This window comes from Scomber scombrus, chromosome 3, assembly GCF_963691925.1.
Source record: "Scomber scombrus chromosome 3, fScoSco1.1, whole genome shotgun sequence".
In the NCBI taxonomy this organism is placed as follows: Eukaryota; Metazoa; Chordata; class Actinopteri; order Scombriformes; family Scombridae; genus Scomber; species Scomber scombrus.
This window is the reverse complement of record NC_084972.1, coordinates 19,867,432-19,882,983: the sequence shown is the minus strand read 5'-3', so window position 1 is coordinate 19,882,983 and position 15,552 is coordinate 19,867,432. Positions and strand designations below refer to the sequence as shown.

The following is a 15,552-nucleotide window of genomic DNA, read 5'->3' as shown; positions in this document are numbered from 1 at the left end:
CCTTTTTTTGCACACAAAGAGGTTCTGCTGGTGAAAGCAGCTCTGTGCTTTCGAGGTCTGCGGCTTCCTAATCTCTATTTGTCTGACCAGCTGTCCGCCTTCCTGGTCTCAATCCACCCAAACCAAATTTCGAAATACAGAAATGTACAGGCCAATGATATCTGTTCAGATTTGTCCATCATGTCGGCTGCTAGTGACAGCTGGCGAAAAAGAAAGGATGTACCAAGCGTAGAAAAAGATTGTATGCAGGATGGGGGGATGAACCATTTTGGCAGATCTTAGCAACACGACAGATGCACAAGTCAGAGGTTTCAGAGGATGTGTTTTTGTGTGTGTGTGTGTGTGTGTGTTTACGCGTGTGGGCCTGCGTGCATTATTCAGCGCACAGTTGTGCTCCCCCACTGGGAGCACAGTGGGTATGATTGCCTTTGACCTCCTGCCTGAAGCGACATCCCCTCTGAATTGCTTTTGAATTGTCATCATCTGTCATTCCCTAAAGAGCGGCCAGTATTGCCAAGTTGTCTCCCAGTAGCCAATTTTATTTCTTATTTTAGACATGAAATTTTAAACCCACCTCTGACACACAGAGAGGCTCACACATGAACATACAGAGGCCGATCTGATGTAGCCAGAGGCGGTGAGATGTGCGGGTCACCAAACACGCATAAATGAACATTCCAGTTGGATAAACAGCAGCCTGCGCTCTCTACCAATATGGTTATTAGCAGGAGCCTCATCACTCCTTCAGTCTTCACCACTCCTGCCAGCAGTCAGATGGGTGAGATGAGTGTGTGTGTGTGTGTGTGTGTGTGTGGGGTGGGGGGTGGGGTGTGTGTGTGTGTGTGTGTGTGTGTGTGTGTGTGTGTGGGGGGGGGGGTCTGCATGTGTGAAAAAAATCAAAAGGATCTGGTTTTTACATGAATTTCAATCACGAGTTTCTATCACATCCAAGTGTTTGAATGTCTGAATCGTATTAACACTTCAGACAGGCTTCCAGTGGCCAATGCATTTTGTATGCCTGTCTGGACAACAAAGAGTAAATAATTACTGTGGAAAAAGTTAATTAGATTATGCTAAAAAAAATAGAAAAGAGATGTGTGTAAAATGCATATGTTTGTGCATGGAATACATTTCCAGCACTCAATGAAGACTATTTGCATGTTGCACGCTCCAAGTTCCTGCTTGAGCTTAATTGGTGGCAGCTGTATGCAATCAGCAATCAGGGATGTACAGACGATAAATAAGAGCTTCACAGCTAGTGGCACATTGGAAGAAGCTTGAAAATGTCCTCCATTGACCCCAGTGCCACATTGAAATCTTAAGTGTTGCCAAAAAGACAGACTGCAACATGCACTCGTGATTTTGCACCAGGATCTCACCAGATAAAATGATGTTTAAAATGTGTAGCAGGTCAGTTGTGTTTTTAACAAATTATGGGAATATTCGGACAGTCAATGAACTAGTATGAAAAGCACCTATAACAATGTCTCTGTTGTTTTATTCGTGTGTCCCAAGTGGGCGCTGACAAGTAATTTTCTGTTGATTGATTAGTTTATCTTATTTCATCTCTACTCCAAATTTTATCATTATCATCTTTAAATACTTACATTGGTGTCTTTTCCTGACAAGACACATTCAGTCTTCCTCTGTGGGGCAACAGGCCAGTGGATCTGATAGGAAGAGATCAACAAGCTGGTGAGATGCAGAACTTTTGTTGATCTCATCCAGCTCAATGTTTGCGCATAACATTTCTTACTATCAGTGGCTCCTTGTTGATGTCGTGCAGATCCAGAGACAGGATGTAATCTTTGCTGCCCACATACATGCGGTCGTGGTCCTCATCCATGCGAAGGATCCGATAGTCGGTCGAGTTCAGCAAAAAGGAGAAGTGGTGAGCAGTGCCGGTAGACTTTAACTCTGTAAAGAACCAAAAAGAAAGGAAAATTAATGGTTTTGTTCAAGCTGTGTGGATACTACTGTAGTAGAAAAACACACAATGAAATTGGGAAACACAAACCACAGACATGGTCACAGGAGATGTGTGTAGGCTGCTCTTTTTTGGCACAGAGATGCCCTTTGGTTTGCCAAGGTTGTTCTCATTCTTTCTTGTCTAGAGTTGATCTATTCTCCATTTACTTTACAAATCTATACCACCCCCATGCATGTGTGCACACATACACAAACACATACACACACAGATGATGCTAATGATGATGACATGATTGTATGCTAATGATGCACCAAACCTACCCTCTGACTCTCCTAAATTAATTTACAAAAGCTGTTCATTTTCTTCCTCTAAAGCAATGCAATTATGTGCTGCCCGTTATTAAAACTTAATTCATAGATTTATTAAGACACAATACAACATGCTTCACATAAAAATGAAAATACACACAAGACAGGTACAATAAATAGAAACCTTTAAAACAAAGTAGAAAGGATTTTTCTTTAACAGTAAGTAAATGACAGTACTGTGTTTGATAAATGTAGGCAGCGAACAAGCATAAAAACATTCAAAGAGGTAGGAACACTTTGACGGTTATGCAACATAGACTTTATTCCATAAGCTGACGTTTCGGCACAAGTGTGCCTTCTTCAGAGCTTAAAGACTAAACCAAATCACATCATACATGTAAAGCTTCCCAAGATGTGCAAACCAGTTCAGTGCAAAAACAACAATTACAATGAATAAAATCTTAGATTTCTGTGAACAATATGGCAATCACAGCTCATATATTCCTCAGCCCTAAACAATATAATCTAGGGCCGACCTCTTAATGAGAAACCAGCACAGCAATGAAAATATTTTTTTATGTAAGGAGCTTTCCTCCACCTCTTTTCAATTCTGTCAGCTATGATAGGGATGACAGCCTTAACTATAATATGAATTATCCACTCCCATAGCAGCAGAGACTACTTCGACCACTCCCTGGCTTAGTCTCTCATCATATCACACATCACTGCAACACCCATCCATATCACTGTTAAAACTATTCTGGAATAAAACTGTCCTCAAATGGTTCACATACTGCTGTGGGCAAACCCTGTGGTGTGTGAGTGTGAGTATAAGTTACACCCGGGGTGTGAGGGGAGATAAGTGGAGATCTGGTGTACGGAAAACAGCTTTTTCTCCCGGTCCTCCCATTACCTCCCGAGCTGTTAGTGAATCTGATAGGACGTCTCTCTCGCTTTCAAACTATACTTGAGAAAGTGGATCTTGAGAAAGTTGAGCCTGCACTTGTGCTGTTCTATTTGCAGAGAAAACCAGAGGACCAGATAGAGGACTTGTTCATGTTCCACTTCAATGGGACCAGACAAACTCCCCCACTGTTCTCTGTAGCAAAGTCTGAGACTCATTGATCATGAATAAGATTCCCTACAACAGCTACAACTTCTTTTCTTGACCGGGAGGAAGCAGACAGCTTGTTACTTTACTTAGAATAAAGACAGCACGACATCCTCCACCTGCAAAGAACATGTTGAAATACTGACATGAATCCTCAGCCAGGAGGCTTTTCAGCCGCTGGTGTGCTGAGATTCTTCAGGAACTGTGAAATGCTGCCGTCACGGTGCAGCATCACAGCATGCAGCGGGCTGGATAAGGTAGTAAATAGGAAGAGACATGGCTGTCACCCAAGTAATTCTCATAAGTTGCCTCCAAACACATTTGCTTTAATACATGGTCTCACCCTTATGAACAGCGATTTATAGACCTGCACATTTGACTTTCAGTGGAATCGTATCGTGATAATATGAACATATGTTGTTATTGCTATTAACAAAATGCTGTTCTGTTCTATCAAAAGTATTAATTCCAAACAAATGTTTAATTACTAAGAAAATTTGTTTTTTTCTTCCATTTTCCGTCTACTTAACTGCATTGAACAATCAATTTGAATTTATATTTAAAGTAATGATACATTTATTTCCCTCTTCATAGTAGTTTACAATTGTTAGTAATGAAGTCCATCATTAAAATTGCCTTCACGCAAAAGGTAATGAAGTGATAAATGGAAGAAGAAGCGGCAGCCACAGTGAGCAAGTGTTAGATAAAGAGCTGCAGGTGCAGGCTGCGCACCTCCAACTCCTCAGCAGCTTTACTGTGCTCTGCTATAGAAAACTTCTCAAACACTGCACAGAATTTAATCAAACTGCAGAACTCATGACATGACGGAGAAAGGCCAACTACTGACTGACTTCTTTAACAAAAGATGGGTTTGTTTGGCTGCATTGTAAACAGATACCCTAGTTGCTCAAGGAGTTTTTGCCACCCACAAATATCTGGGGGTGGCACCAGTAACCACAGGTGTCATGAAATCAACCAAGACTAAAATCTCACGGATTGTAACTTTGTAACAGTTGATATTAATTTCAAGCATATCTCCAAGCCCTAGTGCATGTAGAGTGAGGACATAGGTGCAGGTGGTGACAGCAACCCAATGATGAATCACCGGCCCATTTGACACCCAATGTTAAGCATCTACTTACACACATCTCTAAACAGTACATCTTCACTGTTCCTCCATAAACATCACGGCTTGTTTTCCATCCTTGTCTGGTTGTCAACCACACATTCAGCCAGCTCGCTGCTTCGACAGGCCCAGCAGTTGAAAGATCCTAAAGCTTCAGGGACACCAGACGTCACCAGCTGACATCCCACATTTATCACCTCTGCACTCAGATTCACACTCAGGGGCATCTGAACGGGAGCCTCATGGTGCTGACTGGCTGTCACAAGTCTGACAGCGGTTAGGTCACCGCAAAGTTCAACAAAAGTGGAAAGACAGACGCGACAGACGAGACAGGCAGACAGACAGATAACCTACTACATTACAAATAAACATTCATCAAAACACATTATCGGCTGACTTCAAGTGTCTGACAGCCAGTAGTTTTTCTGCCTCTCTTCTAGCGATGCATCAGTGTTACATTCTGGATCACTTATATTATCCTGATCTCACTGACGCCACATGGATCATGAAAACCTTAAACCAGCAGGACATGAATATCAACCGACTGCCATCTCTCTATCAAAAACTGAATGCTAACAAACACACGATCAAGTTATTATGTTGGAACAAATTCTGTGAGTAGCTTTCAAAACAGAGCAATCGTGTTTCTCCAAATTTGCAAGCTGGGAATTATATACAATTGTGGTTTGGACATCTTTTAATAATTAAACAGCCATTTTAAAAGCACGCTGTTCTCTTTCCTTATTTTTCCAAAGCTAACTGAGACACCACTGACACAAACGACTTTTGGTTGTGTTTAATATACAATTGAAATACAATATGAAGTTAATATATAATTTCACAATATGAAAAGGGAGAAAAGAAACCATCTACTCATCAGTCAGTCTGCATATTTCTTATAACTAATTGTATTGTACTGATAATCACAGGAACAAGGACTGCCCAAAGCGTAAAAACAGTCACAGGGCGATGCGTGTATGGACATGCAGCTTTGAACTCAAACTACATAAAACTGCATTGTAAAAGGTCAATATATGGGAGATAATGGGGGAAACATGAGTCAACACATGGCTTACAAGTACCAACCAGGACAGGATGTCACATAAGACTCATTCTAGAGCATATTTAAAGCCTACATAAAAAAAAGATACTAAAATAGGTTTACATCACATTAACTCCACTCATCTCACTGTTTGAATCTGTGAAAATGAAGTGCAGATCTTACAGTCAGGAGAAATATTACATCTTTGCGAGAGGAGACATGCTAAAACATATTTTCTTTGAAATAATGCCTGTAGCGTGGTGAGATAAGGACTAAGGTATGATAACAGTCCACCTCAAAGCATTCATACACTCTATTGTCAGCACAAATTCATCTTCTCAGAAACATTCCTGTGTGTTTCAGCTCAGCCTTAATAGGCTATGCCTCTGAGCCAAGAAAAATGTTACCAAACAATACACAGCCTTGACATCGTGTTAAGCTGTTGAATTTACAACCAACTAGTAAATTCGGCAATGATAGGGCACAAGTGTGTGTCTATAAAGACCGCAGGATCTGGCGTGTATCACAGAGTTTCCCAGCAAGGCCTTTGTAATCACTACCAGACACACAGGCAGACAGAAATAAATTGTCTTTTTCTTTCTAGTGTGTGTATGTGAGATAATCTTTAGTTTGGTGCCCTTGATGAAGATCCTCTTTGTCCGAGAAAACCCAATCTGTTCCCATTTCTCTCACACAATGTAAATGACATCTGCTGGTAAACTGAGCCTGTAGTCTGTCCACCTGCTGATGTGATCCCTCTGCACTGTGGTCACTCTCTGCTCTGTTCTGTATCCAAGATATGTAGCTCATTGGCCAGGTTTTGTCACATGGTGTGGTTTATCTGGGTCACCCTCAAAGCCACATAAGTGACCCCTATTTTCTGTGTATGGAGACGATGGAAGACGCAGGTCCCAGACATATCTAGCACTTTGTTTCATGCCACAATCTGCCTAGCAAATCTCCCCCTTCTTTCCCTTGTCCTGTGATAGCCCGCCAGACTGTGTACTGTGTGTGTGTGTGTTTGGTTGAAAGACAAACGGGTGGTTCGAGGGAAACTGGGAGCAAAAAATCCAACATACCTGCCCAGGCATCCCTGGCATGTTGTCTGAATTCCCCGATCTACTCATGTTCACATTCTCATAAAGTAAAGGTGTGGCCCCACCCTGCTGCAGCTTGTCTGCAGTCGTGCGTGCATGGATGTTACCCTAAATGGATTTTCTTTATCAAGTGAAGAGCACACATTGTGTTTATATTGACATTGTCTTCACTAGAAAAAGGACACTCAGGCACTCAATACTGACCTTTGTTTTCCTGACAAGTTTCCCCATGGCTTTGCAATAAACAATGTTTCTCAGTAGCAGAAGTAATGTAATGTTGTTATACTATCACAAAACCACTTATGAAGGAGGTTAGGGTGAATGGTTGGGTCAATAAAACATAAAACTTTGAAACTGGAGACTGTGATTATGGTCTGTCTCCTAACAACAATCCACACTGATTTCTGTGAGTTGGAGTTAGATGAGAATAAGGAGAGCACTCTCATGTCTGCACTGTAAATTTGAAGCTCCTGTGAACAACTGTTTAGCTTATTTTAGCATTAAGACAGGAAACAATGGGAAACAGCTATTCAGGCTCTAACAAAGTACTATCTCCAAAGCTCACAAATTAAAAATGTATACAAAAAAAACTGTGAAAAGTGTGAACTTTGTACGTACAGATTCTTACATTTAGACACAGCCAGCCTGCATTTTCCCCCATTTCTAGTCAAAGAAAACTTGCTGCAGATAAAATCTTCATACTCACAAACATGGGAGAGGTATTGATCTTTTAATCTACTGTAACTCAAGAAAGAAAGAAAGCAAATATGCAAATTTCCCAAAATGTCACACTATTGCCGTAACTTTAACAAAATCTTTACACATAGAGGTGGCAGATCAGAAAATGCTCATGAGTCATCTCTGAAATGGTCACATGGGTCGTTACGGGAGGCATTTTTAACATTTTTTGTTGTAAGAAAAATATTATAAGTATGTGTGTGATCAGTGCAAATGCCAAGTATGTATTGAATGTGTGAGGCCAGTGTATCTTTGTAAGTGTTAGTGCACAGGAAGGAGAGGTCATCGTGGGTATCAGAGGGGTTGAAAAGCAGTGGGAAGCCTTTATCAGCCAGCCTGTCGCAGATTTGTGTTTGCCTCTGTTCAGCACCTCATAATCAGGCTCTCACTACCCACTGGGGCCAGGACTATTGACTCACAACACATGTCACTGGAGCTGATTGCTGCTTACCTGTGCCTGTCAAGAAGAAATAATTGGCAACAGATTATGTCTTATCTCTGAGCTTCCGGATGCTGTCACTCAGATGCTCTTCACACTTATCTGCCACTGATACACTGTGTCTATGTGTGTGTGTGTGTGTCTGTGTCTGTGTACATAGAAAGAGAAGTAGAGCTCTCTGATCCTCACATCAAATCAGGGACACCTGTCTTCCACCGCACAAATCAAGAGCAGAGAAAGATTGATTTAAGTAGTGAGTTCACTTCCTGAGTGGAAACGAAGAGCTTATAACAAATCTATTTCTGCTGTTTCGGATGACAGGAAAGGTTAATTAAAGCACGAGGGAGCTGAGGAGGATCTCTGGTTCAACTGACAGGGAAGGTCATTTAGTTTCCTTATTCATTTGTTTCTGGTCTGCAAACCTAACCTTCATTAAGTTCCTGTTATACTGTACATATAGCTATCAGAATAGGATACAAGGGGATTAAGTGCAGCGAGCACAAGACTTTTCATTTGTTTTTCAAATGTAATAACCTGCTTTCCATCCTTTACACAAAATGATTAATAACAATGTCTTATTATTCTTCATTTTCAAGAAAAATAGTTACAAAACATAGATAACTTTTAGTAACAATGAACTTTTCTTAATCTTTGTGCATGCTGCTTTGGATAAATATTCAAATTGAGACCACATACACCAATGCAGTGTGACTACTAAAAGCTTGAGGTACCAAGGCGTTCATGCTTTTCTTTTAACACACACTGCCACGGACAGCTGCCCTCATTGGCATTGCAGGACGCAGGTGAAAGGTTAGAGGTCACGAGGGGTCCGAGGGTGAAAGCTCATCCTGGCCCCTTTACACACTTCAGCATAATCAGGATTATCTCTGGGGGGGTCAGGCAGGGAGCCTGCTCCGAGCTGGGTCAGGAGACAGAAGGGTGGTCATGATGATACTGGGGAAGGATGTTTGAGGAGAGCAAGGAGAAAAGAGAAAAATGCACCTCCTAAGAAAGGATGATATTGTTGACTCTTCATAATCCTTTTTTTCTAGTGTTACACATTAAGAAGTACAATGGGATATGTTCAAACTGCATAAAACATATACAATTTCTCTAATCATACCGTACTTGAAAAATTGGATTTGCCAAGATACATAAGAACAATGTGGCCCTGCCTCTCAAGATATCAGCATGGTCCTCTGCCTGACTCTTTTTCTCTTTTGCACTAATCTTTGGATTTTGGAGAATATGAAAAACACTGGTTGGTACTTTACGTTGTTTACAAAATGCTCTATGGCAAGGCGCTGTCTGGGCCCGTGTCTGGCTGTTGTAAACCCAAGTGTTTATGTGTGTGTGGGACTGGGGTCACGCAGATGCTGCAAGCAGCTGTAATGATGATGAAACTGTGTTTGTTGATGTAGCTGTGCTGTCGCTTGTATTGGGCTGGTCAGGGCGGCGGCGGTGGTCAGTAGTGACAACGCAGTTTAGAGGGATTATGGGAAGGGCTGAATAATGAGATGGAGCTAGTGTGAATGAGTGAAAAATCCTCCTCTCCCTAGCTGACCTCTGACCTGGCACTTAGAACAAACAATCTCCTTCTCTGTCAGCTGCACCAACACACACCCAGATGCGCAATGGTTTCTCAGCGGAATCTGTTAATTTTTCATGGATTTCTCCTAATCCTCTCTTTGGACTGGGATCGTTAAAGTTAGTTAGTCCCAAACAGAGCCAAATTGTCAATAAATCAGTTATTCCCCGCTGATTCTATCCAAAACTGAACAAAGCTCAATTTTAAGCGTGCCCTCGTTTGCTCCTGTATCAAGGTCATGGTCAGTGTGTTGCTAGCTGGGGGCAATGAGAGTGGGGTAATTAGGAGGTAAATTTAGAGAGACCATTAGCAGCAAGTGTAGACTCAAAGTCCACTGGGGACAACAGCCACCTCTACCCTCTCTGGGTGTTCCACTCTCCCATCCAGCACTGAGAATCTACTAAATTCCCCGTGGTCATTTTTCACCCACAACAGCAAATGGTGTGGTAGAGGAGGGAGATTGGGGGGAGGAGTCCCGAGGGGAGAGGAGCCTGACAGCGAACCTAAGAACTTCCATTTATCAAAGCATGCATGAGAGAGCCATGGAAACTCTGAGAGAGCTCTTCTATACGGCCAACACCGAGAGGCTGAGATCCCCTTTACAGCTGCTGGAGGGGCAAAAAACACAGCTCACAAAGGGCTCTCCAACTTGTATTCTAATCATGAATTGGACGGAGGACAAAATACCCTTATTGTGTGTCCACACACACACACACACACACACACACACACACACCACTGATTAAGACCTTGGCTGCCAGCTTAGGTAAAGAGCAAGGGTGGAAAAAGAGACTAGTGGAAAAGGGTAATGAGTAAGCAAGATTAAGTGGTCAAGTGCTAATGTACATACAGATAGCACATAAATATTCCTCTGTTACAAATGACCCAATTCACAAGTTTGACAGCACAGCACATACCATAGAGTTTTTACTGTATCACTACATCATCACCAACAACTAAAACAAAAGACTGTTCTTTTGGCGAGTTTCCCTTGCAGCTTTTGATGAGTCAACTACCAGATTCTTATGAACCAGACACATGCCACTTCATGCATAGAGTGCATGAAGTGGCATGCGTTAGTCGGTAAGAAGAAGCAATCCAGATTACGTCTGTTAAATTCAAGCAATAATGGAGAGGAGTTTGGAGGAGTCTACTGGCCTTGGGGATGAAAGTGTAACCTGATGGTACTGATTTAGATGCTCTGTGAGTCTTCTGAGATGGAATGGGGGCAAACTTTCCACAGGATGGATGGATGGATGGGACTGTTAGTTATGCTGGTGCAGTGCTGATGCAGCATTTATGGTATGTACCCTGGACAGACTGTCCTCACAACTAAAATGACAGAATCAGTAGTTTTAGCAAATGCACAAAGCCCTTTAGCTGCTGTAGGAATTAGGACTCTTTTCGTCAGGAGTAAAGGAGGAAGTATTGTGACATTGAAATAAATCCACAAAGTCTGCAGAAAGACTAAATCTGGGTGGATGGGTGGAACAACAGTATGAACAGTGTTCCAAGTGTTGAACGGCATGGGAGAGTGCTATTCACTCCCCGTTTCCTACAGACAGTCATGACTGTTTCTTTTCACCATGACCATGGCTTATGTTTCAAGAACTCAATCCACCGATTATTACTCATCCAGATAATGTTAAACAACATCTGACATTGTGGTGTGTCTGCAGATAAAAAGCTCTCCCATATTCAACAGGCCAAAACATTTTCTTCCATTTAGTTATTTCAATCAACCATTAATTTGGATGACAAAATTAAACATACTTATCTCTCAGTGAAGAGTGATGAGGAAACAAATATCTCAATATCAGTTATCATTTTCCTGTCCTGCATCAACCTCCTCAGACTTTTCCGCCAGCCTTGCACACCATCCAGAACATTGAGCAGATTCTTTAAAAAGGTGTTGTCATGGAAGTTTGGCCAAAATATTACACCATCCTCATTTATCTTAAATCTCCCTCTCAACGCCCAGTTAATGCTGTTTTGATTTATCACCATCAGCTTCCTATAACACCTTTCTCCTTTTCTTTGGCTTGTCTGATCTTGCCAGCATCCTCTTGCCCTGTCTACATACCAAACCACTGAGATAACACATGCTTTTTTTCTGTTAATTCCCTCGCTCCTTTCTTTAGCACCCAGCATACCACAGGTGGATAAAGCAGGGTGATGGGGGAAATGCATGCATGATATGTGCAGTGATGATGTATTAAGCTATGACTGTCAGGCTCACACAAGTATTTCACTCCACTGTGAAGAGAAAGGATTGAGAACTAGTATTGAAATACTAGTGCAAGTTTTAAGCACTTTTCTGAAAATTCAGAACCAGTAACTGATGAATCATGGTGTTTCATTGCTGTTTCCCAGCTAAGGTGGCATTTAACGTATGTTATTTTAATAAATTACTCTTGTGTCCAGTATGTGCTGCTTTTGTCACCCATCACAGATACACAGACAGGGATGTTATGTGTCCTAAGTTAACAGGACACCTGCAGAGACCAGAATGACTTTTTTTTGCCTTATCTTTTGGGATTAATGGCATTTTCACATCACTTTGTAAATGCAGATATTAGAAATGTGCATTAAAACAGCTGTATGGAAATGCACTTTGTGAGCTCAGCTGGAAGTCATTGTTGAATGCACTGCACTACTACAGACATTTCTTATCCTAGATTGGGCGTGAAATGAGATGGTCAATTACAGGTCTTTAATGTGAATATAAACCTGCCCTTGGTCCCAAATGGCCAGTCAGGGCAGTCAGTCGGGCTCTAGGGTCACCGACATCTGTGAAGTTATCATACTACAAGCCACTAATGGGCGAGTGCCAGAAACCCATCTGCCTCTGAACGGTCCACATAATACCGCACGCCCTACTGCTGCATACACCCACTTGACCCCACGTCGCTGCAAGACAAAGGCAGGGTCACCCCCGACCAGGTACGTGTCAGCACAGACCCCGGGTTGAGCCTCGTGCACTAATGCCACATGACAGGCAGTGGACAACCGGATAATGCTTAACAATCAGGCGGCTGGTTGTTGAGCAGTGTAGCGTGGTCCTCAGATGGGGTGGCAGAGTCAGGTCTGCAGTGAGGACCTGCTCATTTGTCTGACAGGCTTTGTGCTCAGTTAACTGTGGCTGGAAGCTTTGCTACAAAGACTGAGACAAGCATGCAATCCCATAAGACACCAATGTCCTTTTCAAACCAGCTCAATTTACCTCCTTAAGGAATATCCTTCCAACTTTTTCCTACAGTGTCTGCTGCTTCTTGAGAATTTGGAATTTTTGTCTCAATAAATTATTTTCTACTCTGGCAAGTTCTAATATCAAACAAAATATAAATATTTGTTCCAGTAGCTGCCACTATAAATCATGGTTGATTGACACATGAATATACTGTAGAGGTTCAAGATTCTTCAAAACATGCTCTATAAGAGAATTTCTTTGCAAATAGATAGAGAAACATAAGTAATCCAGTAATCTAGTAATCCATTCCATTAGTGGGCGACTGTGCAGCAGTGAACCAACAAATCAATATGGCATTGACCTTAGCAGATGATTCTTAAGGTAATTACACTGGGAGCACAAACTCTGCCTTTCTCGTCTTTTAAGCTCTGTAACCACAAGCTTACAGAAAACAAATTAACCAGCAGTATCCCCGGACAGTTCCTGAGTACATTCTCAAACAAAACACACAGATATTCCCTAACAAGTTATTACAGGTAACTCCTGAACTGTTATTACTTGGGAGAAGCCCAGGAACAATATTATGTTTACTTCTTATGGCCTGGGTGAGAGAACCCCACAAATGTTTAGTTTCTTGGATTTGAGCCCGACACTGGCGCTGCTTACACTAAGTATCCCCTATCACTGAATGCTTCCCAGAACAGGCAAAAATGAAGTAGCAGCTTTGCGATTTACTGTTCTTTGTGTCTGTGATCCAGTAGTCCTCTCTTTAGTGATTCTTTGGAGGCTAGAATCCCACTGCTTCTTTTCATGACAACCATCTTTCTTTGTCTCCCTTTCAACAGTAACCGTTTTTATTTTGATACATTTGCAAGCACAGGAGGGGCATTTAATACATCCTCAAACTAATATCCACATAAAAAACCGACACAAACACATTCACACACAGAGAGATTTGATCAGCATTCAATGAACACAGCAGGAAAGTTTGATGAGTGCTGTGGGAGGAAAAGGAAGTAGGGAGATCAACTGGTGAGAATTAGCTGACTGGATGCTGTGAGCTACAGAGCATCCATGTTAACGTGTCCATTTACTGTCTGTGTGTCTGCTTTGCTTTGGCATAAATGGTAGGAGAGGAGCAGAGAAACAAAGTGGGGGATGATGACCGTCAGTCAAGGGCATTCATCTTAGTGAAGAGTGGCTGTCTGATGGATATGATCATAGCAGGAAGGGAGGGAGTTGAAGCGAAAGGGAAAAGGGGCAGAAATGGGGGAAGGGTGACAGAAAGGAATGTGGGAATGCTATAGAACATTGTTATGGAAATAGTTGGGTTTGGGAACATATTTACAAACTGTAATGACAGTAAAAAAAGAGAGCACATGGAGTCATATCCTAGTTCCAGTGGTGAACAAATCTTTGGGCTTTTGCAAGATGCCAAAATATTTCATAGCTTATTTTTTATTTTACTTTTGCAATTCTCCTATCACATGCCACCTGTCTTGTTTCTATGTCAGAGGGTCTCTCTGTGAAGATGATAATTTGACAAGGTGAAAGCTGAGCTTATCAGAGGTGTGAAGGAAGAGATGCATCACAAGCTGCAGAAAAAAAGCAAACAGGTGGCGTGTTGAAGTGTAATCTCACATGGCAGCAGTCAACTTAAACCAACATAGTGCCATCAGCTGCAGAGTAGGAAGTATGAAGTTCAGTGTGACCAGAGGAATGTTGCATGTGATGATATTTCCCAGCATGAGACTGAATTACTCATTATTATGAATTACTTAAAGTTACCACAAAGAACTTTTAACTGGTAATGAAATAGTCTCATGATGCCTCTGATACCTCTATATGACATACATAAGCAAACAAGACCACCAGTGAGACAATTGGCTATTTCCATATAGTTATACCAGTCAGCCACCAATCAGATGACGCCATTTAAGGCACACAGACTAAAAAGACCAATGTTTACATTATATTACAAGAGGACAGTTCTCTTTTCTGATGACGTTAAAGGTAAAGCTGAGAGTAAAAGAGAGATAGAGAGCGAGACAGGAGCAGTGATTAAGTGATCTAGAGAGAGAATGAGAGCCGTGAATCTAAGAAATAATACATTTTTTCTGATTGTTTCACATCAGTTACATTATAAAGCACAAAAAACATGACCACACCTCCGTACTACCCTGTGGGAAGGTGCCGCATTGCCAGATTTGGTGTGAATGTAGCTTGCAAACATGCTTCCAACACAAAAGCATTAACTCGATAAGATTTTAAAACACGAGGCAGTGGTGCTCATGGGAACTGCAGTCTTCTTCAAACCACTTTTGTCCACAGGGGCCACTAAAATCAACACAAAAGTTCCTTGTAGTAACTTTAAAAATGAGGGGACTTCACAGAAAATAATTATAGGCTAAAAACAACCATTTACATTCCAATAAGTTAAGTATGTGCTTTGAAAGCACAAAAAAAGTAATTCAAGATGAAACATGTTGGCAGCCATTACAAGTTTAATGGATAATGTGAATTGTCTGCAAAAGGCTCTCTCATCTCAGCCTACAATTAAAGCAAAGCTAACCAAGGTCAGGCTGACTGACAGGCTGACAAACCTATAGATTACTGTCTGTCTGTGTAATCCACAGCCTTTTTACTCCCCTTGCTGACTGACATACTCACCACTCCCATTTAAAACACCAGGGCCTGTTGATTTGGAGGCTTTCATGTTTGATGGACAGATGGGACATCCTACCCTGGGGCCTTTTTCTCACCCGTGACCATAAGGGTCAGTGTATGGCTCCTTAGGGGCAACGCGGAGAGGCTTTTGAATGGTTCTAGTTTGTGTCAAATTCATATTAATACGTTTCCAAAATACAATCATTTCAAATTATTACAATTTTTACAAAAATGATTACAATTAGGATGTTAAGGTTTTATACTCACTGGTGAAAAATTGAGAAGAGAGTAACAGATGGACAAATTCATACAAGTT

General features: G+C 41.6%; 1 protein-coding gene across 1 annotated transcript in view; it reads right to left on the bottom strand.

The window, feature by feature from the left end:
* Nucleotides 1-15,552, bottom strand: part of sema3fa (sema domain, immunoglobulin domain (Ig), short basic domain, secreted, (semaphorin) 3Fa) — a 46,414-nt gene that overhangs the window by 15,886 nt on the left and 14,976 nt on the right. The window contains exons 3-4 of the mRNA XM_062442704.1: nt 1,757-1,917; nt 1,608-1,670 (exon numbers count right to left, since the gene is read on the bottom strand). Of these exons, the coding sequence (XP_062298688.1) occupies nt 1,608-1,670; nt 1,757-1,917 (224 nt within the window). The remainder of the gene's footprint in view (nt 1-1,607; nt 1,671-1,756; nt 1,918-15,552) is intronic.